This window comes from Geotrypetes seraphini, chromosome 1 (genome assembly GCF_902459505.1).
Source record: "Geotrypetes seraphini chromosome 1, aGeoSer1.1, whole genome shotgun sequence".
NCBI lineage: Eukaryota > Metazoa > Chordata > Amphibia > Gymnophiona > Dermophiidae > Geotrypetes > Geotrypetes seraphini.
In genome coordinates, this window is record NC_047084.1 from 474,156,411 (window position 1) to 474,182,359 (window position 25,949).

Consider the following 25,949-nt stretch of genomic DNA (forward strand, 5'->3'; position numbering starts at 1 on the left):
TGTTTTTGTTTTAAGATTTTGTTCGGTTTAGCTCCTAAATATATAACTGAGCTCTTCTTTTTTGCAACCAATAAACATAAGAGAAGCTCACATTTGCATTTTGTTTTCCCGCCTGTTAGAGGATATAAACTTAAAAAACATCATCAACATCTTTTCTCATATCAGGCAGCAACATGGGGCAAGGATTTAGAACAACTGCTTCTGCTTCCCGATATTTACGGGGAATTTAGAAAACATCTAAAAGCATATCTGTTCTCGTAATATTTAGGTAGCTGATTTGTAAGAATTTTATTATGTATTATTCATATTTTTTAGGGTATTAGCTATTGGTTTATAACATGTTAGTTTCTTTTACTTTATTGTATTCTTTTTAATTATTGTAATACGCATAGAACTTTTACGGCTTTGTGGTGTATAAGTTGTTATTATTATTAAGAGGTCAAAAGCTGGAGACCACTGAGAAGCCAGAGAACACTGAAGCACTGAGGCGAATGAGATAACATGGATGGAGGACGCCATATGACCAATGCATAAGCGTAATCCTAGAGGACTAGCTATAAAGCAGCGTAGTCTCAGAACAAGGTTTTATGTATGAATTCAAGAAACAGAAACTAGAGAACCATGCAAAAATCTCTCTCACAGCTAACCCCATTGAGGAAACTACAAATAGGTAAAATGCAACTAAGATATTTCCTATAGAAATATAATGGTAAAAAGAAGTCGACAACCAAAAACTCTGCTCCCCTGCAGGAGCCCTAAACTTTTCTGTTCCGTCAAGAAGAAAAGTAATGCTGCTAGACCAGTAGAAAATGGTTGTAGCAAAAGAGTGCACAAGGTCATCACTAAGACAAATTGTGTGAAAAAATTTTTTTTATCCAGAGGTCATTTAAAATGAGTCAGATGGTGGATCAAGATTACAGGCTTTCATTACCACCATGGATGGGTTTTTAGTCTTCTCATGAGGAATATTCCTACAAAGATGTGAGTGTAGTACATTAGTAAGAACAAATATACTCTCGATAAAAGAGGTAACACAGAAGTGACCTAGGAGTAGTCTACAGAGGTCACAACATGTAAAGCAGATTAGCAATATCCTCGCATACTGCAGAAAAGTAGAACAGTAACAGAGAATGAAGATCGATACAAGACCCAAGGACCTGTGAGAAAGGTATAGTTTGATTTCAATATTGGAACCACTTCCAATGGAACTATGAGATGCTATAAACACTTGTATATGCTAAGTGCATCCAAGCATATCCATTTGATCTGTCCTGAGAGTAAAATGAAACTGAAAATATGAATATGACCTGTATAGCGAGCAGAAATAAGTCTAGAATTACAATCTTAATGTAGTAGGATTTTAGAAGTGCGCACTGATGTCCGAGAGCACAAGCCTCAAATTTTAGATTGTGGACATGAATTCTTTGGTCCAGAGACTCTGTTTGAGATAAACTGGAGGGAAAATTTAAAAAAAAATAAAAAATCCTAAAAAGGATGTAATGGCCTCCTCCTCCCCTACAGCCACTCCCAAACCTCCAGGTCCTTTAGAATAAGAAAGGATATGGAGTAAAGGGTGTTGTGGATAATATCCATTAACAATAGAAGAAACACATGTAGGGAAAATACTTGAAAGTAATCGTATGAGCCTCCTGGAAAGTACTGTATGAACACTGATGGTACAGTGGAAGGCGCATATCAGTAAAAATAATCTGGTTGATCCTGCTTAGAAAATAAAGCAGAGAACCATTCTGCTGCAATGGTTAATAAAAATAATGTTCATTGATAGTGCCAAAGCACAAGGGAAAAACTTTGGCTGTCTTCGTAGTTTGGCATAAGAAAGGAATCTAACTTAACAGGCTCTACACCCATGTTAGATTCCACCACTTATCTTTGCAAGTTTGCATCCAAACAACAGGCTCTACACTGGTGGTCTCAAACTCAAACCCTTTGCAGGGCCACATTTTGGATTTGTAGGTACTTGGAAGGCCGCAGAAAAAAATAGTTAATGTCTTATTAAAGAAATGACAATTTTGTATGAGGTAAAACTCTTTATAGTTTATAAATCTTCCCCCTCCCCGAAGGTCTGCATATTCCCCCCTTCATTGTAGCGTCCTCCATCTTCCCCCCTAGCCTCCCGGTCTTAGTTTCAGCTAATTACCACAGCCTGCAGAGATGATTGCCAGTGCTGTAGCGCTCCTTGCAGGCTGCCATCAGCCTCTGCCGCACTGCACCCCCTCCTCTGACGTCAGGGGCAGGATCGCGGCAGAGGGAACGTGCTGCTGAGGACAATGGCAGCCTGCAAGGATTGCTACAGCACCAACAATCCTCTCTACAGGCTGAAGTAATTATATGAAGGTAAGAGTGGGAGGCCAGGGGGGAAGCCGGAGGATGCTGCAAAGAGCGGGCAGCACTAGTACAGACTGCGGGCTGCAAAATAGAACCTGGCAGGCCATGAATTTGAGACCATTGCTTTATACCCATGGTGGAACCTTGAAGCAGTATGGAAAGACAATTTCAACATGGAGCAATGCTGGTTAAACATACTGAAAGGATAACCCAGAAAACCATTCAAGGACCATTTGGTTTTGTATTCTCTAAAAACATGGTAAGGAATCTAACTTAACAGTCTCTACACCTATGTTAGATTCCCCCACTATCTGCATGAACGAGTCCAGACCATTCATACAATCGGGAAATAAGAGATGATCAGTTAGACATTTGTAATGCAGACAGACAATGATGCTTCGATAATGCTCGATGCAGTAAGAGTTGGATACAGATCAACTCTTGAAGAACAGCTGTTCACTTCAAAACAGGAGGAGATCAGCTTCGAAGTAGTGTATCGATGCCTCGATGGAAAACGTTGATGAGTTAGAATGTCGATGCAAAGATTAATATTTGGAGGTAGAACGTCGTTGAGAAGGAGAGAAATGATGTCTTGCAGAAGATCCATGAGAAATAGCTCGATGCTCCAATGGATAGCTGAAAACGGTACTGTGAGAACTCGTAGTGATATGCTTAGGCTGAGTTGGTACCGAGGGAGTCGCTTTGTTGTTTTGGTTTTGGTTTTTTTACCAAACTCCCTTTGGAAGAACTCATCGAGTTTCTCCATGAAAGCTTGCGCCAGTACCGATGGTTCAACAGCCAATACCATTGGTGCAGCAGGTTGTCTTGGAATAGATGAAACACTGCATTTCTCCCTGAAAACATACACCAGTACCGATGACTCAACAGCCGGTACCATCAGTACAGCATGTTGTCTCGGAAGGATACCGTGAAGGAGAGAAACCTTAAAGGGTGGAGAACAATAGCGTCACTGTTCGGTTTGCATCAAGGGACTCGATGCTATTAAGACCTACGGCAATGTTCATTAATGAAGGGGAGGCACCATGACCATGTAACATCAAGTGGTATCGAAGGTGCTACAGGCGTCGAAGCGTGAATGTCTGAAAAGGCAATGCGCTTTAGAAATGACAACCTGCATCGCCCATGAAGTCATGAATCAAATGGACTCGATGCTTAAATGGCAAGGCATTCACCACTGCGATGCATCTGCGTCGACATGGTAGAAACATTGGTTATAGAAAGGCATGCATCAACCAGAGTCAATGTTAATATGCCACTGATGCAAGTAGATGGAGTTATTGGTTCCAGCCAGTCCCAGTCACTGGAAGTCCGACCCCAGACCTATTCGAATAAAGAAATAAAAGAAAAACTTTAACATTAATCAATAGCAGCTCTACTCTTCTAATCTGTAGCCCTAGAGTCAGATATAGTCAGAGAGGGCGAGCCGGGGTAGATTTGAAACAAGGCTGAAAATCCATCGAAGATCAAAGCAGAAGTAAGGATGGAAAATTGTGTGAAGGCTGCCGAACTTCGAACGAAGTTTGAAAAAAGTTCAAAACTTCATTTTACTTTTACTTTTCTAGATTACTTATTTTTGAAAAGAAAAGAAAGAACAGCAACTAGAAATAGTTGAAAAAGTGGCATCAGGCGAGAAGGCACTCACGCATTAACAGAGCAGGCAGTCTAAAAGCTTGTTACAGCTTAAAGTGATTCTACACTTTTCACTGGCTTTGCCGGGTCTCCATGGATGATGTCACCCACGTGAGAATATGCTGCCTGTTTGTCTAAGGATAAGGGATGTAACAGAATTATCATTGTACATTACTGCACAATATAGTGCTCCTTTTACAAAGGTGCGCTAGTGTTTTTAGCGCATGCACCGGATTAGCGTGCGCTAGCCAAAAAACTACCGCCTACTCAAGAGGAGGCGGTAGCGGCTAGTGCGCACTATTCCGTGCGTTAAGGCCTTAATGCGCCTTCGTAAAAGGAACCCATAGTTTTTGATATATGCTAGTACATCTTCTATGTGTTTATTAATATGGATATACCGTTTTATATATTTTATTTTCATTTGCATATTTAATATATACATGAACTTATTGTTCCCTAGGTTTATGTAAAGTAAACACCATTTGATATTTTATCAATTTTGAATATTAATTTATGAATCTATTGATGTTTTTATATGTTTATAATTATATGTATGTCTTTAGACTCCTGAGGCAGGCCTTGTGGCCAAAACAAGGCTCGTGATGAGTAATTTTATTGAATAAAGACTTTTACATTGAACATTTGGTTTCCTCAGATATTCTGTCTGCCGTCAGTGGACAGTTATCTCTGCTGTTTGTTTTTGCGTTTTGTTTGCAGAGAATTTTATTCTTGGTTTTCCTTGTGCCTCTCAGCATTCCCAAGGTGAGTTACATTCAGATGCTGTGGGTACTGTCCTATCTGGAGAGCTTACAAGTTTGTACCACAGGTAATAGAGGGTTCAATGACTTGTCTGAGATCACAAGGAGCAGCAGTGGAACTTGAATCCTGGTTTCTTTGGTTATCATTCCACTACTCAAAACATAAGACTACTCCTCCACTAGAGGAAGCAACATAAAAACAATGCATTGGTATAAGAAACACATCTGAATGATATACAGGACAAGACATCAAAGAAAGAACGGGTTGGGAGATATTACTCCTCAGCAGAGCTGCCCGATTCAGGGAACATTTTTTTTATTTGATTTATTCAATTTGATTTGGCCTATTGAAATGATTTTTTGATTTGATTCGATTCACTTTCAATGATACAGCTTATTAAATTTAAAGATCATTTTTTATTGTAAAACTAAACAAGCCAGACTAATACAGATCAATCTTGCACAGTCAATGAAATAGAAAACTATGTCCTTTTCATACACACAGAACAGATACACCCTCACCCAGTATGGAATAAATAATCACAAACTAAAAATAGAAATCTGTAGACAAAAGTTAAATAGCCAAGATGCCAGACTCTTCATACAATGCAACACCAAAGAAACTGTAACACATGTCCCCTAATACTGTGCAAAAGATAGCAGATATAAATTTGAAAAAAATCTGACAAACCAGTTTACAAATTAACAAACAGAAATGAAAAAAAAATGGAAAATAAGAATATACAATTTTATTGGACTATTCCATTTTTGAATTACGCTTCTCCCTCTGTATTCGCGGGTTTATTACTCACAACTTTGATTATTCGCTGTTTTTTGCCTCCCAAACGAAAGTAATTTTTAAAGACTGCCTCTGATCCATCCGTGCCTCCCTCCTCCGTCCTGAACCTCTCCAGACCTTACCTGGTGATCTAGTGGTGACATAGGGCAGGAGCGATCTTCCTACGCTCTTGCCCCATGCAGAACTATCAACAAAAGTGGGTGCCGTGAGTTCCTGTTGTAGTCTCTTGGCTGCCATGAGTTCCCGGGGTCTCAAAAGACTACAACGGGACCTCACGGCACCAATTTTTGTTGACAGCTCTACATAGAGCAGGAGCATAGGAAGATCACTCCTACCCCACTTCACCGCTAGACCACGAGGTAAGGTCTGGGGAGGACTGGGACCCAGGAGGGAGGCGGGGGTGGGTCAGAGTTGGCCCTAAAAGTTATTTGCGACTTTCCATATTCGCAGGCCAGCTCTGCCCTAACCCCCGCGAATACAGAGGGAGAAGTGTAGCTTTCAGAGGCCAAAACCTCATTCTTTGGGTCAGTACAGTATACTGCTGCTAGGGTAGCCTGTCCTGACCTGGTTCCCAAAAAATGTATTAAAATTAGTCTAATAAAAAGATTACTTTATTTCCATTTTCTATTTATAAACATTTATCATTACAGCTACAATAAAGCAACAAAAATATATATTTTTTCTACCTTTTGTCGTTTCTGCTTTAAACATCCTCTTCACTCTCTTCTTTCCATCCAGCGTCTGTCCTCTCTTCTCCCTTCCATGCATCTTCCTTCTCTATCTGCCCCTTCGATTCACTGTGTTCCCCATCCCTTCCCCTGTGGACCTGCCTCTCCTTCTGTCCAGCTTTTCCCCCTCTGTTCTCTTTCTTCTCCTACAAGCATCTCTCTTGTTTTCTCTTCATTTGTGGATTTAGCATTTTTCCCACTTTTCTTTCCTCATTTCTCTCTCTCTCTTCACTCTGCTCTTCTAGCTCCCCTATCCCATCATCTCTCTCTTTTCCTCCCTCCATGACTTCAGCCTCTCCCACTCTTCCCCATTGCCTTATCTAATCTCTCTCTTGTCCCTAGGCCATCTCCTTCCCTGCATGCCCTGTAGTCAGGAATCTTATTATTCTCCCCTCTCACCTGAGATCCAGCACCCTCCATTCATGATCACCCTCCCCCCCCCAAGATTTGATAACTCCTTATTCCCTTCCCCCTCCCCTCACTTGTTCTTTTTCTTTGTCACCCTCCCCAACACACACCATCAGCAGTGCAGCCTTCACAACTTGCTCTTGCACAACTGCTCTTGCTGGTATAGGACCTTCCTCGCTGCTAGGTCCTGCCTACTTTCTGTTTCCACAAAGGCAGGACCCGGCAGAAAGGAAGGCTCGACATCAGCAAGAGCAGCATGTTGTAAAGGCTGCCACTGAAGAGAAGTTTCCGGACCCTGACAACGACCACCCCCCTTTATGGGCATGCACAGAATTGATGAGCCCAATTTTTTCCGAGAACAAATCAATTCAGCCAAAGTTATTCAGTGAATCAATTTGAATTGGGAATCGGGCAGCTCTACTCCTCAGCCCTAATGTCATTGTGGGTAGGGGTGACAATCCTTGTTCACAAAGATGTTTCCTTTGTTGAAAGGAAAGTGCTGAAAGATATAAAAGAGGATAGGTAATAGTAATGGGCAAAATATTTTTGAAGTTAAACTTTTTTTTTTTTACACATTGTCCTTAAATGAGTTACATTCAGGTACAGTGGGTATTTTCCTTATCCCTAATGGGCTTACAGTTTGTACTCGAGACAATGGAAGGTTAACAGACTCACTCAAGGTCACATGGATCTACAATGGGATTTAAACTGGACTCTCCTCATTCTCAGCCTACTGCTCTAACCATTAGGCTACTGGGGGAGAATACCCGAGCTTCTGCCCACAACGAAGCCATGCTTCTAGTTGTATGCACCTTTATGGAAACAGGGGACCAATACCCACAAGCAATATATGCTGATGAAATGGTCCTACCCAAGGTCTCATGGATCTACAGTGGGATTTAAACTGAACTTTTCTCATTCTCAGCCTACTGCTCTAACCATTAGGCTACTGGGGGAGAATACCCAAGCTTCTGCCCACAACGAAGCCACGCTTCTAGTCGAATGCGTCTTTATGGAAATGGGGGACCATTTCCCCACAAACAATATATGCTGATGAAATGGCCCTATGGATCCATCTGGAAATCGTGACCTAGGAAGACAGTGCACCAAATCTAGCTGGATTTGTCAGCACAAAAAGATGGTCAAATAGCCTGAACTTGGTGACCCCGAAATATCGGAGAAGCACCCTTTTAACATCCAACTTCTTCAGAATCTGGTCCTTTTTCTTGGAAAATGTGGACTGAAATGCTGGCAATCTGACTTCTTGATTGACATGAAATACCGAAACCACCTTCGGTAGATAGAAAGGAATGGTGCGCAGAGACTCCAACTTCAGTAAATTTAAGGAAAGGTTCTCTGCTGGAAAGAGCCTGTAACTCAAGAGACTCTTCTCACTGAGGTAATGGCTACAAGAGAAACCATCTTGAGCGTTTAAGATGCTTCCTTCAGCGGCTCATATGGAGCTTGGCTGAGGCCCTGCAAAACCATGTTAAGATTCCCAGAAGAGAATGGAGGTTTTGCCAGGGAATTGATACACAGTGCTCCCTTTAGACATCTGGCTATGCCTGGATGAGATGACAGCGTAGATCTGCGGTCTCAAGTCCTAAAACAAGAGAGTCCCACTACTTGGACTCTAAGGGGCGCCACTGTAAGTCCCTTGTCAAGGTCAGCCTGGAGGAAGGCTAACACAATAGAAACTGGAGCAGAGAATAGCTCCTCCTCTTCCTGGATGCACCAGTGCTAGAAAGTTTTCAAAGCCTTAGCATAGGCAGAGACCGTCGTCAGCATTTTAAACCTGAGCAGAGTAGCAGTGACTACATCCGAGTACCCCTTGCATGCTAACGCCTCACGTTCAAGAGCCATGCCATAAGAGCAAAGCAATCCGGATCTTCTATGACCACTGGAGCCTGAGAAAGGAGGTCTGGTTGAACTTGTAGCCTGAGATGGGCCTTTCTGAAGATGCAGTAGACCTGCATACCTCGGTTTGTGCAGCCAATTTGGAGCCATGAGAATGACCTTTCCCCGATGGCTTGCGATCCTGTGAAGGATCCTTCCTATCATGGCTACCGAGGGAACACAAACAGCAGCTCGCTCTGCAGCTATGGCTGGACCAGAGCGACCAGATCCAAGCTTCCGAGCTCAAACGTATGACTAAAGAATCTGTCCACTGCCTTGTTTTATGCTGTTGACGAACAATGGTTTGGACGGTTGACAAAGACAGTGTCCACTCGCCTGAATCCAGCTTCCGGGCTCGGGGCTATGACTGAAGAATCTGTTCATTGCCTTGTTTTATGCTGTTGCCATGAAGTTGAACTTCAGGCAACCTAAATAATGAACAATGGTTTGGAAGGCTGATGGAGACAACGTCCACTCGTCCGGATCCAAGGTCGGTCTGCTGAGGAAATAGGCTAGGACATTGTCCTCTCCTGCTACTTGCACTGCTGAGAGCACCTGAAAATGAAGCTCTGCCCATTTGAACAGTAAGCGGGCTTCCAGACGCTCTTGGTGCCTCCCTGGCGATTGATACAGCCCACCACAGTAGCATTGTCTGAGAAGACTCGGAACACCTGACCTTCCAGAGTCTTTTGCAATTTCTGCAAAGCTAGCCAAATGGCTCAAAGTTCCAGCCTGTTGATTGGCCACTTTCTCTGGGTGATCAATCAACATCCCTGAATCGGGCAATGGTTGCAGTGAGCTCCCCAGCTGAAAAGACTGGCATCTGTCATCACAATTACTCAGGAAGCTATGTATAGGGGCATGCCCTCACTTAGCGACTGCGGGCTGAACCACCAGTCCACACTGGCCCAGGCTGCCAGTTGGTATCCAGGGTAGGGACATCTGCAGACAGTCCATCTGAGGGGACCAATGTGATAATGCATTTTGGAGAAGACACATGTGAGCTTTTGCCCAGGGAACCATGTGGCCGCCATGTGGAACCATGTGGTTCCATGTGGTTCACTCAGGGTACCATCTATGTGGAACCATTGTGGCCGCCGTAGAACCTAATACTTGGAGATAGTGCCATGCTGATAGGAGTTAGCTTAGCTAGCAAGCTTGTTATTTGAGACCAAAGCTTCTGTCTGCCTCTGGAAGATAGACATAGCCATTTGCCATGTTGAACAAGGCACCCAGATATTCTAGGGACTGGGTTGGTGTCAGTTGGTTCTTTTGGAAATTTACTATCCAACCCAGGCTCTGCAGAACTCAGATCACCCGAGACATCACTTGTTGTCCTTTGGTAAAAGATGGGGCTCTAATCAGCCAGATATGGATGAACCTATAAGCCCATCTTTTACAGGTGGGCAGTCACTACCACCATCACCTTGGTGAAAGTGCAAGGTGCAGTTGCCAGTCAAAGGGAAGGGCTGAGAACTGGTAATGGTTTTCCAGAATATGAATCCTCAGGTCCTTTCTGTAGTCTGGAATAATGGGAATATACAAATAGTCCTCTGTCAGATCCATAGTGGCTAGGAATTCCCCCGGAGCAACCACAGATATGACAGAGCAAACTGTCTCCTTATACTACTTATTTATTAACAACAAGGTTATGAGCTGACAAGACAGGGAGAAGGAGTATTATCCACAGAAACAGAGAATGGCAGGAGGGGGAGGTGAGTTTAGGTGGAAAGATAAGAAGTTCAGTTTTAGCATTATTCAGTTTAAGATGGCAGTGAGACATCTAAGCGGCAATGCTGGATAGGCAGGCTGAGATTTGGGCCTGAATTCCTGTAGAGATATCTGGTGTGGACAGGTAGATCTGGGAGTCATCAGCATAGAGGTGACATTCAAAACCATGGGAGGAGATCAGTGTACCGGGAGAGTGGATATATATGGAGAAGAGGAGAGGGCCCAAGACAGAGCCTTGAGGTACACCGATAAGACAGTGGTATGGCATGTGAAAGCACAGAACCTTGAGAACTGCACTGATGTCTCCAATTGCCTGAGCTTCTCTTTGACATGATAAAGTATATGAAATATCTGCCTAAGCCCGAGTCTTTGGGTGGCACAGGTTCTATGACCTGAATATCCAACAACCTTCACACTGTGGCCTCCACCCTGTCTGATTTTTCTAGTTGCCCCGCTGGGAAGTTCACAAACCAGTCCTTTAAGGGCTAAGCGAATTCCAGCTTGTAACTGATCTGGATTATTTCCAGAACTGAACGGTTCAAAGATATCTCAGCCCAAGCCTGCACAAAGTCAAAGAGCTGTCCCCCTATCTTGAGGGGAACCGCTCTGGACCTGGTGTCATTGTATTTTTTGAAGGTTGAAGCAGGATAGGAACTGGAGGCCTGGTTTCATCTGGGTCCAGCAAACCTCCATCTGTATCCCTGGAAGGATCTCTACAAAGTGGCTCCTGAGTACTGCTGAGACCACCAGGAGCCATGAAAATTAAGCACCCTGAAGATGGGCTCTTACTTCACTCATAATAGAGCAGGATGCAGAGGGGACCTGCTCGGAGTCCAAGTTTAACTCCCAAAGCGAATTAGTAATTAGATCCAACAGACCCTATGGATTGAATAACCAGAGAACTGTGGGATCATCCTCTGGATTGAGGGCCACCATGGGGTCTAATGCCCCTGACTGCGGCCCTGCATTCCCTGACAGGGAGAGTATTTCCTGAGACAGTAATTCCAAATTAGAATCCTGGCTCCTGTCTGCATATCCAGTGCTTATAACCACATTCACACACTTGTTAGCAACACAAATCATGTATGTTAGGTATAGGGATCTTCAGATTACCATCCAAGTGGCATAATCCAGGCTGGCTACAATCCTCATTAATCCCTATTAATAACTTCTACACTGTTCTTCTTGCTTTAAATTCTTAATATCCATTATAATCTTCTGCTCATTGTTCAATTCCTGCTTTTAATCAGCTTATTTTAAATTTTTAATATATAGAATGAGAAGTAATGAACTTATCTTGCATCATCACCTCATCCTCCGACATGAGCCCTGTTTCAACTCTTTCATCAGGGAGTGAGGTGCTATACTGTTAGGCTAACATTTACCCTTCATACCATCTAGAATTTAGTTCATCGCAAAGTAGGAGGGATTAAAAAACTGGAGTGGATTCTTTCTGCAAGGCTCATGAGCACTGGAATATAACCCGTTCATCCAGAATAGCATGCCTATTGCACTAGAAAATGTTTTATCATGCATTGTGTTGACACTGTAATAACATAGTAAATGACGGCAGATAAAGAACGGTCCATCCAGTCTGCAATCTAACATACTATGCCATACTTTGTACTGTAATCTGATTTTTTTTTTTACTGCTGTATTTGTCTATTGCTTATGTTTGACTTATTCTTGCTGTATATCACCTTGAGTAACTCCTTCAAAGAGGAGGTAAATAAACATACCAGGCTTGATGAACCACAAGTCTGACCTAGTCTGCCATGTCTTATGTTCTTAATCCTTTTATGTGGTCCTAATGTCCTCAGACATGACCATTGTGGAGGTGTACTAAGCACTTCACATTTAAAATTACATATTTAATAATTAACTGTGAATAAGTGATTTGTAATATGATTTTAAAAACTTGTGTAACTGACATTTTTGTGAGGGCTTAACCACACAATGCCAAAAAACTTGCCTCATATACTCTTCCTGATTACCCCAATATCACCCTTCGAAGATTGAAGATCCTGTCATATTTCATTGGTAGTTTCCTGCCTCAAATGGATTTCTACCACTGGTTATCAATCACTGAAAGTCTCCACAAAACCAGCAAGGACTCCCAGTTCATAATTCAGCCAAGTCTGTTGCTGCTGATCAAAATAACATTTTCTCACTAGACTTACATGGATCCTAATGAATCACTGTTTTTAACTAAAGCAAATCCAGTAGAAGCCTTTGGGTTGCTATAAACTGCACAGGAGTCCCTCTGCAATAAGTAAACCTTAAAATGTTTCCCCTCTTTTTATGTTTAAACCTGGGGTTGTAATAGCAATAAAGTCTCTACATTATCAGTCCAGTAAGCAAGGGACCAAAGAAACACCATAATGTTGGGTCGCACTACTTTTCTTTTTAACAACATTAGTACAATGTCAGCTTAGATCTGCAGAGAGAAAAATTGCTCAGCACTTCTAAGGCATGGTGTGACAAATGCTGCTGAGTAGTGCTGCCCGATTCACGATTCGAATCGATTCAATAATAAAAATAAATAAAAAATCGGCCTCTTCATTCAATGACCGACCCTTTCCCCCGTGCCTTCCTAAAGCAGGAGCGGCAGCACTGCCTCTTGCTGGCTGTCCACTGCCGCTCCTACTTGAGGGGGGAGGGCCTGCATGTTCCCCCAGCTTCCCTGCTCTTACCTTAAACTAATGCGGCAGTCTGCAGGATCGCTAGTGCTATAGTGATCCCTGCAGCTGCCCGTCATCCTCAGCGGCACATTTTCTCTGCTACGGTCCTGCCCCTACTCTAACGTCAGGGGGAGAATCGCAGCAGAGAGAACGTGCCGCTGAGGACGACGGGCAGCTGCAGGGATCACTATAGCACTAGCGATCCTGAAGGTTGCTGTATTTGCTGCATAAGGTAAAAGCGGGGAAGCTGGGGGAACATGCAGGCTTGCGGGAGGAGCAGGCCTTCGCGGCGGGAAGAGGAAGAGTGCCTTTGTGGCAGGAGGGGGCAGGCCTTTGCGGTGGGGGGTTGGGGAGCAGGCCTTCAAAGCGGGGAGGCAGGCCTGTGCAGAGGGAGGAGGAAGAAGGAGTAAGAGATGGGAGGGACGATGCCAGACCTGGGGTGAAGTGAAGGGAAGAGAGAGACCAAAATGAGGGGGAGGAAAGCAGAGGAGAGGTGCTGGACTAATGGAGGAGAAATGCAAGACCACAAGGGAAAGGGTACAAGAGGGACAGATATTGCTCCAAATTAGGTGGGCAGGGTGCAGGATGGCAGGAGAGATAGTAGGAGAAAGCCTGTACCTGGGGAAGGGGATACAGGAGGTAAGGAAGAGAGAAAGAAGAAGATGGATATGGGGAAAGACATGAAACAGAGATAAGATACTGGGCATGGAGGGAGCATAGGAATAGGGACACAAGGGGGACACTACTGGAGGGGAGAATAGGGACAGGGACACAGAAGAAAGATGCTGGATGAAAGGGTAGTTGAGAAAAGGAGAGATGGTGGAGATGGAGATAAAAAAAGCAAAGATGCCAGACCTCAGGGGGAGGAAAGGGAAACAGAAGGGGAGGACAGAGATAGAAGATGGATGGTTAGCACGGAGAAAGAAGAAAGAAGGAGAGCCTAATCAGAAGACAACCAGAGCCTGGGGACCAACATGATTTGAAAAATGACCAGACAACAAAAGGTAGGAAAAATAATTTTATTTTCTGTTTTGTGATTACAATATGTCAGATTTGAAATGTGTATCCTTCCAGAGCTGGTGTTAGACTGCGAACGTGAGCTAGGATTTAACAGAGAGAGAAAAAGTATTTTTTATTTGTTTTATACCACAGCGCCAATGTGGGTAGGAGAGGGCAAAGGGGGTGAAGAAGCTATAAAATAAACCCACCAGGATGTTTGAAAAAAAAACCAAAAAACCCAAACAAACCACCCAATTGGGCAGGAAAATCGAATTGAAAAATCGATTCAATAGGCTGAATCGAATCGAAATTATTTTCCCTGATTCGGGCAGCACTACTGCTGAGTGTGCTGTACAATGACAAGTGTAAGCCCAATACAGTAGTATAACAGAAAAACTTGTGCCGCTTAGTCAAGGTCATTAACAAATTCAGTGCATGTGGTCTGTTTTTAAATCAATATATTAAACAAAAAAGTGGCACTAGCAACAGCAGCAGCCCTATACCATCATGTATATCTTTTAACATTTTTCTTGGGATACGGATTTTGCAGACATACATACCAACAGCATCACTGGCCTCCTCCATGTTGTTAATCCAACAATTCCTGAAAGGATCACCTGCAACAAAATGCAACTCCATGAGCTGCTTTTTCATGCAACTTCAGTAGGCTGCTAGAAGTTTTACAGAGATTTGGGCAGACACAGCACTAAAGTACAAAGTGAATCAGTAGAAATCCTAAGGCATAAACTTAAATCTTTTCTGCTGCCAAACTGGTTGGGAACCCATCTGTAACTAAGCAACAGCCTTTCTTCCTCACTAGTGCCTTATTGAAAAAGCTTTTATACAATCTGGTAACCAGAACAATGCTGTTGGGCACTAAAGAATTGCATGCAGACGGATACCTGCGATTAATCATAGGGTGGGGATGTGGACAAAGTCCATGGGGCAGGGACGGCAATAAGAGTCCGCGGGGGAAGGACAAATTTTGTCCCCAAGTCATTCTCTAAGTAAACTTGAGACTAGTATCAATATGTACAAACTTAACACATTTTAGACAACTGAATTCAATTATTTAAAAATACTGCAGAAGCTGCTTTTGGATTTAAATTAACTACTGTTAAATGACATCATTTGTTTCTTGTTTGTCTTTGATGTGACAAGAATCATCTCTGCTGAGCAGACTCCTACTAACTACAGTCAATCCAGAGCACAGCCATTAGATTATTATGCCAAGCCCAAAGATATGATCATGTTTCTCTATTACTTCAACTACATCACTGGCTCCCTATTGAACAGTGCACAATATTTGAATTACTATCTCTGTTGTTCAAAATACAAAGGATAGACTTTCTCGGTTGTGAATCCTCACTATTCCTTACATCCCTGTCTAACTCTTCCATTCCATAAACAATCAACGCTTAGTCCTTCCAAATCCCAAATTAATGCAACCTGACTCTACTAGACATTGTGCCTTTTATGTTGCCACCCCTTTCTTCTAGAACAGAATTTCTCAAATTCAAGCCAAGTGCCCCCTAAGTCTAGCAAATATCAACCGAATACCCCTGCCCAAGCTCTGCCCCTGACCCCACCCCCATAATAATAGTACTAATTGTAATGCAATTTCTTTCATCCCTCTGTGTGTGTGTGTCTCTCTCTGCTCTATCCTTCCCCCAACCCTCATCTGGCCAAGCATCTCTACCTCCTTTTTCCCTCCAGTCCCCATGAGCTGGCTCCCAGATCTACCCTCCATCCTCCTCAGTTCAACATTTCTCTCCCTCCCCTCATGGTCTGACATCTCCCCCTGCCCCCTCTCCCCATAGTGAAGCATAGCCTCATTCTCTCCCTTGTTCCTTCACCCAGAGGCCAGCATCTCTTCTGTCCCCATTCCCCCATAGGTCCAGTATCTTTTCCTCTCCCTCTCCCCACATCCCCTATCAGTGGGTCCAGCACCTCTCCCATCTCCCCCCACCCTCCACAAATCTAGCACCTCTTTCTTCTGCTCCTACCATGGGTGCAGCACTTCTCCCTCCCTCAATCCCCTCTCCCAGTCCTTCGAACCTGACTTCTTGACTGACAGAGTGGCAATTACACAGGGTCTGGGTCGGTCCCAGATCCTCTTCCGCTGCATCTCATTCTATTCTTCTGTCATGTAAAAGTGACATGACAGAGGAAAAGATCCAGGGCCGTATGGTTGTGGCAAAAAATTTAGGTTTGAAGGACATATGTGTGGGGTGGGGGGCTGGGTGAGGAAGAAGTAGTGCTGGACTCATAGGGGAGGTGGAGGCTGTTGAGATGCTAAAGTAGGAGATAAAAGACAGGAGAGATTGTAGACCCACAGAGGGGAGAGAAGAAGATGCAAACATTATAAAAATAAATTGCTTTATAGCTGTGCCTGCATGTTGCCCTAATTAGAGTAGGGCTTTCTTTTGATTAGATCTGTCTCGCATCAGCTGGTTAGTCCCAGACCAGTACAGAACAATAAAAAGATAGATCTTATTCATTCTCTACTGTATGCTTCCTGTCTTAGAAGTTACAACTAGTGAATCTTTTCATTTCCAGAAGTACCATGTTATTCTTAAAGTGTGTGTGTTAGCAGGATCCCTTTTTACTCACTGCTCTAAATCCTTTCAGATTGTAAATAAACACTCATTGCTTTCATCAGGGACTTGGCATCATCTCGCCAGCCATTCCTGCTGTCTCAGTTCCCTTCACTGTGCTGTGTTCATAACACTGGAATTCAACTCTAAGTTTATCAATTTCTTCCAGCAAGTTCACATCATCTCTTAGAGTACCACCTCTAGGGCTTGCAACTTGTACATGTTTTCTCCCAGAAAGAGTGAAGCCCCATGCACAATGACCATTAAACTCAGCAACAGCTATGCATGTATATAGTCTGCACCTATGTTAGTTTAACCAGATATGCAGAGGGGTTGGGAACAGGATTACACTTTGATATATACTTTTGCAAACTTGTAAAGTTAAGCCACAATGGAATATTAGGTTCTTACCTGGATAATCTTCTTTCTGTTAAAGGGCATAGTAGTCTGTTCTCTAGGTGAATTACCTCTGGTCATGAGCCGCCTGCAGAAGGATGTCAATCACATCTTTCAGCTCCTCCTTCTTCCCCAGTGGAGTATAGTGCCCTTTTCAGTTTGTACCAAAGCAATCAATATCCATTATAATAGAAGAAAGCAGAAGGAGGGGCACAGGGAACTTCCCTGGACAAATAGTACATTTTTGTTCTGCTCTGTAACTCATGAAAAAGAACAATAATTAGCATGAACCAATAACAAAGGTGTCCAATGAACCACCCAGGAACTTAATTTTACTTTATTAGTCTTATATGATTACATGCTCTTGTAAATGACAGGAGAAAAACTCCAGTTCTAGACTATAGATTTATTCGAGGCAGGAAACGAACGTGTTGAAAACTGACAGGGCAGGCCATACAGACTCTTATATCCTTTAACAGAAAGAAGATTATCCAGGTAAGAACCTAAATCTTCCATTCTGTAGCAAGGACATAGGAGTCTGTACTCTAGGTGATATACTGAAGCAGTGGCAGACAATTAGGGTGGAACAGATGAGCCTATCTGTAAAACTGAGGATCCAAAAGCAGCATCCTTCCAAACCGCTACGTCCACACTGTAGAATCCTGTAAATGTATGGTAAATGCTCTGCAGCAGAGAATGACACGGTGGTGGTTTACCGGCGGCTACCACTTTTAGCCGCGGGTAACCCGCCAAAAACGGGGAATGAAAATTAGCAGCCTCTGCGGGGACGGGGACAAGGCCATCACCGCCCCGTGGAGCGGTGAATGGTCTTGTCACCGCAGTGAGGCATAAAGGATCGTGCGGTCCCCGAAGCCCCCACCCGCACGCCGGCTCGATCGTTTAACCAGCTTCCTCTCTCCACCTCACCTTAGTTTGCCGGCTTTCTTTTTCGGCGACCGGAACGCTTTCAAAAGAGCCGCGCATGCGCGGCTGCTCAGTATTCAATCTTCTGCTCTGACCCAACCGGAAACAGGAAGCGTGCCGGTCGCCGAAAAAGAAAGCCGGCAAACTAAGGAGAGCTGGAGAGATTAAGCTGGTTAAACGGTCGAGCCGGCGTGCGGGTGGGGGCTGCGGGGACCGCGTGTTCCGGCTCACACAAGGAAGGAGGAGGTGAAAGGGAAAAGTTTCTTTTCCTTGGAAATGTGGAAGGCAGAGTGGGGCGAAGACGCTGGAAGGGAAGAAGAAGACAGATGCCAGACTATGGGGGAGCGGAAGGAAGAAGATGGGTGCTATACCAATTGTGGGAGGGGGTGAAGGGAGAGGCACAGTAACAGCAAATGGAAGACGCAGAGAGAAGACACACAGTGGATGGAAGGAATTGAATGAGAAGATGTGGAAAGCAGAAACCAGACAACGAAGGTAGAAAAAAAATTCTATTTATTTATTTATTTTTTGCTTTAGGATAAAGTAGTATATTAGTTGTGTTGATAAAAATTTATAAACAAAGCCCTGCCAGCTGAACATCTCTTTCTCTAGTTCAGCAGCAGAAACTTTGATTTATAAGAAAGGAATAAGCTAAATATTACAGTACTAAGGCTTATATGGATGCTGCGGGGACGGTGACAGGGCGGTGAATGGGATGGCAGTGGCAGTGACGGGGCGGTGAAAGGGATGGCGGTGATGGTGACGGGGCGGTGAAGGGAACGGCAGTGACGGGGCGGTGCAGAGGATGGTGGGCCGGGGACGGTGCAGTGACAGGGACAGATTTTTTCCCCGTGTCATTCTCTACTCTGCAGATCTCTTTGGGTGGCACTGTCCTGGTCTCTGCTCAGGAAGCAGCCACATTTCTAATCAAATGAGCTTTGAGAGAAATAGTAGGCTGTTTGCCATAGGCAACATACGTCGATGTGGCCCTTTGCCATGGCGAAGCAGACTCCCAAATACTCCAAGCGTTGGATTAGTTCTAGATGACTCTTTTAAGTTGACTATCCAGCCCAACTTGCCACACCAAAGAAGTCATGTAGATGTTAAATAAGATTGGTGACAAAGAGGAACCCTGCGACACCCCACAACTAGGTTTCCATGAAGATGAAATCTCACCCTCTAAAATAAACCTTGTAAGATCCCAGCAATAGAAATTTACAGAACCAATCCAAAACTACTTGGTTTAAACCTATATCTGATAACATCTGAAGCAGAATACCATGATGAACAACATCAAACACAGCTGACAAATCAAATTGCAGCAACACAACACATTTGTTTTGCGCCTGTAAATTTTGAATCTTTGATACTAATGACAGTAAAGCACAGTTACTTACCGTAACAGGTGTTATCCAGGGACAGCAGGCAGATATTCTCACATGTGGGTGACGTCATTCATGGAGCCTGGATGCGGACAGCTTCACAAGCAGACTTGCTTGTAGAACTTCAGAAAATTTGCAACTACCGCACCACGCATGTGCGAGTGCCTTTCCGTCCTGCGTAGAGCGCGTCTCTCTTCAGTTCAGATAGCTAGCAGAGAAGCCAACCAGGGGAGGTGTGTGGGTTGTGAGAATATCTGACTGCTGTCCCTGGATAACACCTGTTACGGTAAGTAACTGTGCTTTATCCCAGGACAAGCAGGCAGCATATTCTCACATGTGGGTGACCTCCAAGCTAACCAAAATGGGATGGTGGGAATGTTGGCAACTTAGGAGAATAAATTTTGTAAACTGTCTGGCCGAAATGGCCATCCCATCTGGAAAAAGTATCCAGACAATAATGAGAGGTGAATGTATGAACTGAGGACCAAGTGGCAGCTTTGCAGATTTCCTCAATAGGAGTAGATCTGAGGAAAGCTACTGATGCCGCCATGGCTCTGACTCTATGAGTTGTGACTCTGTAGATGCAGTCCAGCCTGAGCATAGAAGAAAGAGATGTAAGCAGCTAACCAGTTGGAGATGGTGCGCTTGGAAATCGGATGTTCCAACTTGTTTGGATCGAAGGAGACAAAAAGTTGAGGTGCAGATCTATATGGTTGAGTGCGTTACAAATAGAAAGCCAAAGCACGCTTACAGTCCAGAGTATGAAGAGCTGTTTCTCCAGGATGAGAATGAGGCTTTGGGAAAAACACTGGAAGTACAATAGATTGATTGAGATGAAATTCTGAAACCACTTTAGGTAAGAATTTAGGATGAATACGGAGGACCACCTGCAAAAGAGAGTCCACCAGCTGCCCAAACTCCGCACGGCGGGAGACAGGCAAGTCACCCTGAAAAGCGGGCAAGGACTTGACCAGGACCTTAAGATACGAGGTGAAGGTAAAATTATAGTTTAAGACCCGGTTGGCCATCATGGAGTTTTGGTAGAGGCGTCTCCCAAACTTATCCATCGTCCTCCCCTCCCGGCCAGGTGGGACCGCCGTGGAGACCCTGAAGGGATGACTCTTTTTCAGAGAAGATTCCCCAGCAGGGACTGGTGGGAAGGTTGCGTCTTTTCAAACCCCAGACAAGGAACGGTCCGGTATCTAGACTCCATTTTGGACGGAATGGCCGGGACCGCATAGGGGGGTCTCCAAATTCCGGAAGAAAGCCTGGTGCAGCACCGGATTCAAAGGGAGCCGCAAGGAGTCCCGAGGAGGACAAGGTAGGTCCATCTCCTCAAAAACTCTTTGGTGTATTTGGAGTCGGAATGGAGTTCGAGATGGAGCGCCCTCCCCATGTCCTGAACAAACCTTGTGAAGGAAGATGGGCGACTGTCCGACCGGCCCTTGATGGGGGTGGTCGAACGAGACTGAGGCGCTGCCGAAAAAGAGGGAGAAGCCTCCCGAGAGTAATGCGGCGGCCTATCAGTGCCCTGTCCCGAACTCCAAGACGCCCTGCTGAGGGAACGGGGCAGGGTCGAGGACTGCAGACGCCTCGAGGACATCCGAGGCACCGAGGTCCCCCGACGCCACGGCGACACTCCGTGGGAAAATGGAGGGGACCCTTCCAATACACGGTCTCCCGGAGAGGAGCCCCAGACTGGGAAGGCGACTTGAACAACCGGGGGTTGGACAAAGACAACTCCAAGACCCGGAGATCACCGGCAGTGCGACCACCCGGGGACCGACCCCGCCTCAGGGGGGAATCCCGGGGTCATTTCGCTGAATGACGAGACGGGGTCGAGGCACGCCCCGACCAGCGCTTCGACCCCATACGCCCCGAGAGCGAAGAACGCCTTGAAAGTCGAGGAGAGGAGAGGCGCCGAGACCAATGCACCTTGCCCCGAGGGGCCTCGACAGTACGCTCAGGCTGGTCCGGTGCATGCGAGGCCGAGGCTGGGGTCAAATGGGCCAAAGCCGAGGAGAGCTCCGAGGATATCATAGCCCTTAACATCTCCTGGAACACGGGCACCGAAAGCATAGAAGGCATATCAGGTGCAGCGGTGCATTCTACCGAGGGCAACCTCGAGGATGAGTATTCCCTGGAGGCGGAAGCATGCTTTGAGGGCTTGGCCGGTGGAAGAGCACTCCCACCATGAACGGCCGGAGACTCCGAGGTTGGCTTCCTCGCCAGCGCTGATCCTGAAGAGGAAGAAAGAGGGGACTTACCCGAAGCCGAGGTCTTCGAGGTCGAGGTCGATCCCTTCGAGGCCGAGGGCTGCTTACTCGGTGCCGAGGTCTTCGAGGCCGACGCCGAGGCCAGGGCCGAAGCCGGGGCCGAGGCGAAGTCAAAAAAACACGCAAAACTTCACAAACAACTCAAAAAAAGGCGCGCACAAAAAAACTCCCACAAAAAGACTCCCACAAAAAAACAAAGAAGCCGCGGTGCAAGAAAGGCACTTAGCTACGGAGAGAAAAACGACAGGGCTTTCTGGCTCCACGGAAAACTAAGAACTGAAGACCACGAGGAGGGGATGCGTCCTCTAGTGGAGCAGGAAGGCACGCATATGCGTGGTACAGCACTAGCAAACTTGAAATCTTCAATCAAGTTTGCTTGAAAAGCTGTCCGCGTCGGGGCTCCGTGGATGACATCACCCACATGTAGAGAATATGCTGCCTGCTGCCTGCTTGTCCTGGGATAATAACAATTTTTCATTTATTATTATTGTTTCTTCCATTGTATTTTTAATCCAAATGCCTAAATATTTTATTCCATCTTCCCTCCATAGAAAGGGAAATGAATCAAACAAACCTTTTGTACAATGGACATTGAGTGGAAGAATTTCTGTTTTACTCCAATTTATCTTGTAACCTGAAAATGTTCCAAATTTCTCAATCATTTCAACTAAGCAAGGAATGGTTGTCTCAGGATTTCTCAAATAGAGCAATATATCATCTGTGTAAGCCGAGACCTTATATTCCCGATCTCTACGAGGAATACCCTGAATCTCATCTGCTTGCTGAATAGCTAGTAACAGGGTTCCAATACAATATCAAAAAGCAGAGGAGATAAAGGACAGCCTTGTCTAACCCCCCTCTGCAACCTAAAGCCATCTGAGAAATTATTATTAATATACAATTTAGCAACAGGGGAGCTATACAATGTTTGAACCATTTGTATAAATCCTGAATCAATACCAAACCATTCCAATGCTTGAAGGTCCATTCAACACGATCAAAGGCCTTCTCTGCATCAAGGGATACAGAAAATCCAGATCATTTAAGGCTTTTGATAAATTCAACATATGCAAGGCAAGCCTAGTGTTATTAGAAGAATGTCTTTGAGCAACGAATCCAGTTTGGTGCATTCCAATAATAAAAGGGAGAGCTTTACCCAAACGTATTCCTAAAATTTTAGCTAAAAGTTTTCCATCAACATTAATTAAAGAAACCAGAGTGGGATCTTTATTTGGCTTTGGCAAGACTATAGTAAATGATTCCGCCATGGTACCTGTAATACAACCATTAGTTAGTTGATTTTGATATAAATTTAATAAATATGGTAATAGAGTAATTCGGAATGATTTATAAAACTCTACTGTAAAACCATCTCCACCTGGAGCGGATCCAACTCTAAGGGACTTCAATGCTGCTTACAATTCCTTAACTGATATTGGCTTTTCTAAACTTTCTTTTATATGCTCAGGAACTTTCAGCCCCTTGATTAAATTTAAAAATTCCAATCCATCTTTTTCTTTATCTAAATAAGGCTCAGAAGAATACAGATCTTTATAAAATTGTAAAAATTGTTTTAAAATAGAATCAATTTGTGTACAAGAATTTCCTTTTTCATCTTTTATTGCCACTACATTTGTTTTTCGTTTTTTTGCTTTTAAATAATTTGCCAGTAATCTTCCCGCCTTATTTGAATTTGCATAATACAATGCTTGTTGAGAAAATAAATCTTTCCTTATCATTTTCTGATGCATAATATTATTTAAATAGTATAAAACAGCTGTAATACACACAAATTCCTCAAGATAATTTCCAAAACAGAAGTATGCACATAACTTCATTCTGAAAAGTACACATAGGGAAAGATTGCATATGTGTTACGTGTGCAAAGTTATAAAATAACTTCCCTTAATGACATCTCTGAATTATCATCTGGGGATAACTTGATCTGAAACCTTTTAGACAAATGGCTCAGCATTTTTAGTTTGCAATGCTTCAGGCATACTGAAAATCTGCAAGGCACACTTAAGTTTTTAAAATTCACTTATTTTCTCAGACAGCATCTCTTAACAGATTCTGAAATCATGCAACTTATTTTGCTTCATTCTCTCTTCCATTCTAATCGTCCATTCTGGAACCCAGATCCTTTAGAGCCTTTGTCAAGTCAGACACTATTAAAAGAAGTTCGTACGAACCAGTGCAATATTACATTTTTGTTCACTAAAGCCAGAGAAAATTGTGAAACAATTTATGGATATTATTTCTTCATCATAACTACCAAAGCTTTTGCTCTGAGTTTACAGGTAAGGGGTTAATGGATGAACAAAATACATGCCCTCTCTGGCAGGTCCCCTAAAACTCCTTCAGATCAGTTCTTTTTCTTGCAGGACACCACCTGTAAGTCTCTTCAGTATTATTAATCTTGCTTTTTTATAAAAGTAGATTTTGGCTGTCATAGCTGGATTATATTTCCTCCTGGTAAAAGCTTCTCCCTCAAGGAACAACCTTGGTCAGTGATGTCATTCATTGTCAAAACAATTTTTTAAAAATGTAATCACAACACTTAAGCCAAACTGCAAAACAAATTTTAACCTTATATATCACAACATATCTAGTGTATAAGGTCACATTTGTGTTTTATCTTACCACATGATAAGTCCAGCCTATATAACTTAATCTAATGAATTTCTGTTACTGGGTAACTTCAGGCTTAAACTAAGAGCGCTAGGCAAACAAGAAATGTTGCTATACCAGTACCATATTGCTTACAGACTAATGCGATAAGTAAGTTATGGGGGTAGGATAAAGAAACCCAGCTAGCAGAACCCAGACAGAAATTTGTCTGTAAACACAGAAATAAAGATTTAAGGCAGCAGTAACACTACACTGTAGTCAACCAGTCAAGGGTTGTGCCTCTCTCCCTTTTATTTTTCTTCCGTCCAACTCAAGAGGATTTATAACATTTATACAAAAGGGGTTGATAATGTGTCCGTCTGGGGGCTAAATAACCTCCCAAAACATAGCAGAATGGGATAAAACTTGGCACAGGGAGAAAACTAGGGAAAAAACATAGAGTTTGAAGTGGGCTAGATTGGATGTGGGTTTCAGACAAATAAGTCCCCCCAAAAACATGGGAGAATCAGTTCTTATGTTAAGGTTCGTTAAGGTTCCATAGCACAGAAGTCATACTGGGACAGACCGAAGGTTCATCAAGCCCAGTAACTTGTTTCTAAAAGTGACCAATCCAGATCCTTGTGACCTGGATTGGCCACCGTGAGAACCGGATACTGGGCTTGATGGACCATTGGTCTGACCCAGTAAGGCTATTCCTATGCAGCGAGTAAAAGTTTTTACATAAAAATGAATATTAAATCCATGCAACTTAAAAAAAACAAAACAACCACCAAAACAAAACCCCAGCAAAACCACCACCTGCAACTTGTCTGCAGACTTTTTATTTCTAGGCAACTGACAAAAAACTTGGCAAGAAACTCACAGCGCCAAGGCCAAAAAAAAACAAAAAAAAAACGAGGCTGCTTTGACTCTCCAATTACAGTACAAGAGACAGGAGGCTACGGCCCTCCCCGACCAGGACCAGTGTCGTACCCGCCTCGAATAAACGGGGAGACTTTTGTTTCCTCGCGCCAACCTCAGCGGCCCAGCCAAGTACTCACCGACGATCCAACCCAGAAAGGACACGAGCTTTTAAGCCGGGGCGAGTTGCTCAAGGCCAGCGCCCCGAAACTCAGCGCCACCAAGCAGCCCCCCAGCACCACCTGCAGCAGCCCCAACGACAGCAAGGGGCGGGCGGGCAGCAGAGCCGGAGGCGGCGGGGCCCGCTGGGGTAGAGAGGCCGGAGGAGGAGGTGGCGGAGGCGGCGGGAGGAAGCCCCGGCACCACCGCGCCCGCAGAGGACCGGCGGCAGAGGGAGGCGGCGGCGAGGGGCCCGGAGGCTGGGGCGGCACGGTCGGGCAACAGGAGCCCGGCAGGAGCATGGGCAGAGACATGGTGCCGGCGCCGCGGTTCCCCCCCTCCTCCTCTCCCGGGCCAGGAGCGCTCCGGTCCGCCTGTCAGCAAAGGGGGAGGCGGCTGCGGCCATCAGAGCAGGCAACGGCCGGGAGGGGCAGGAGTGAGACCGCCGCAACCCCGTCCCATCTCCCCACCCCCCCTCTGCAGCGCTTAGTTACTTCTCTCTCGCGCGCGCGCGCTTCCGCCCGCTATTTATTTGTCAAGAGCTGGCCGAGCTTCCAGGTTTAAAATAACTCGGGGGAAGAGTGGCTTGGGTTTCACGCTGTGTGTGTGGCCCGGGGCTTGTACCGACATGCGGGTGAAGCGCAGCGTCCCCCCCCCCCCATCTCCTGTGTGAGCACGGGGAGGAGAA

The 25,949-nt window shown here is 44.5% G+C and overlaps 1 protein-coding gene across 1 annotated transcript in view; it reads right to left on the reverse strand.

Moving 5' to 3' along the window:
• FAM189A2 (family with sequence similarity 189 member A2) overlaps positions 1–25,809 on the reverse strand; it is a 76,622-nt gene extending 50,813 nt beyond the window's left edge. Inside the window, exons 1-2 of the mRNA XM_033924782.1 lie at positions 25,243–25,809; positions 14,557–14,613 (exon numbers count right to left, since the gene is read on the reverse strand). Of these exons, the coding sequence (XP_033780673.1) occupies positions 14,557–14,613; positions 25,243–25,575 (390 nt within the window). The 5' untranslated portion in view covers positions 25,576–25,809. The remainder of the gene's footprint in view (positions 1–14,556; positions 14,614–25,242) is intronic.
• Between the last annotated feature and the right edge of the window lie 140 nt (positions 25,810–25,949).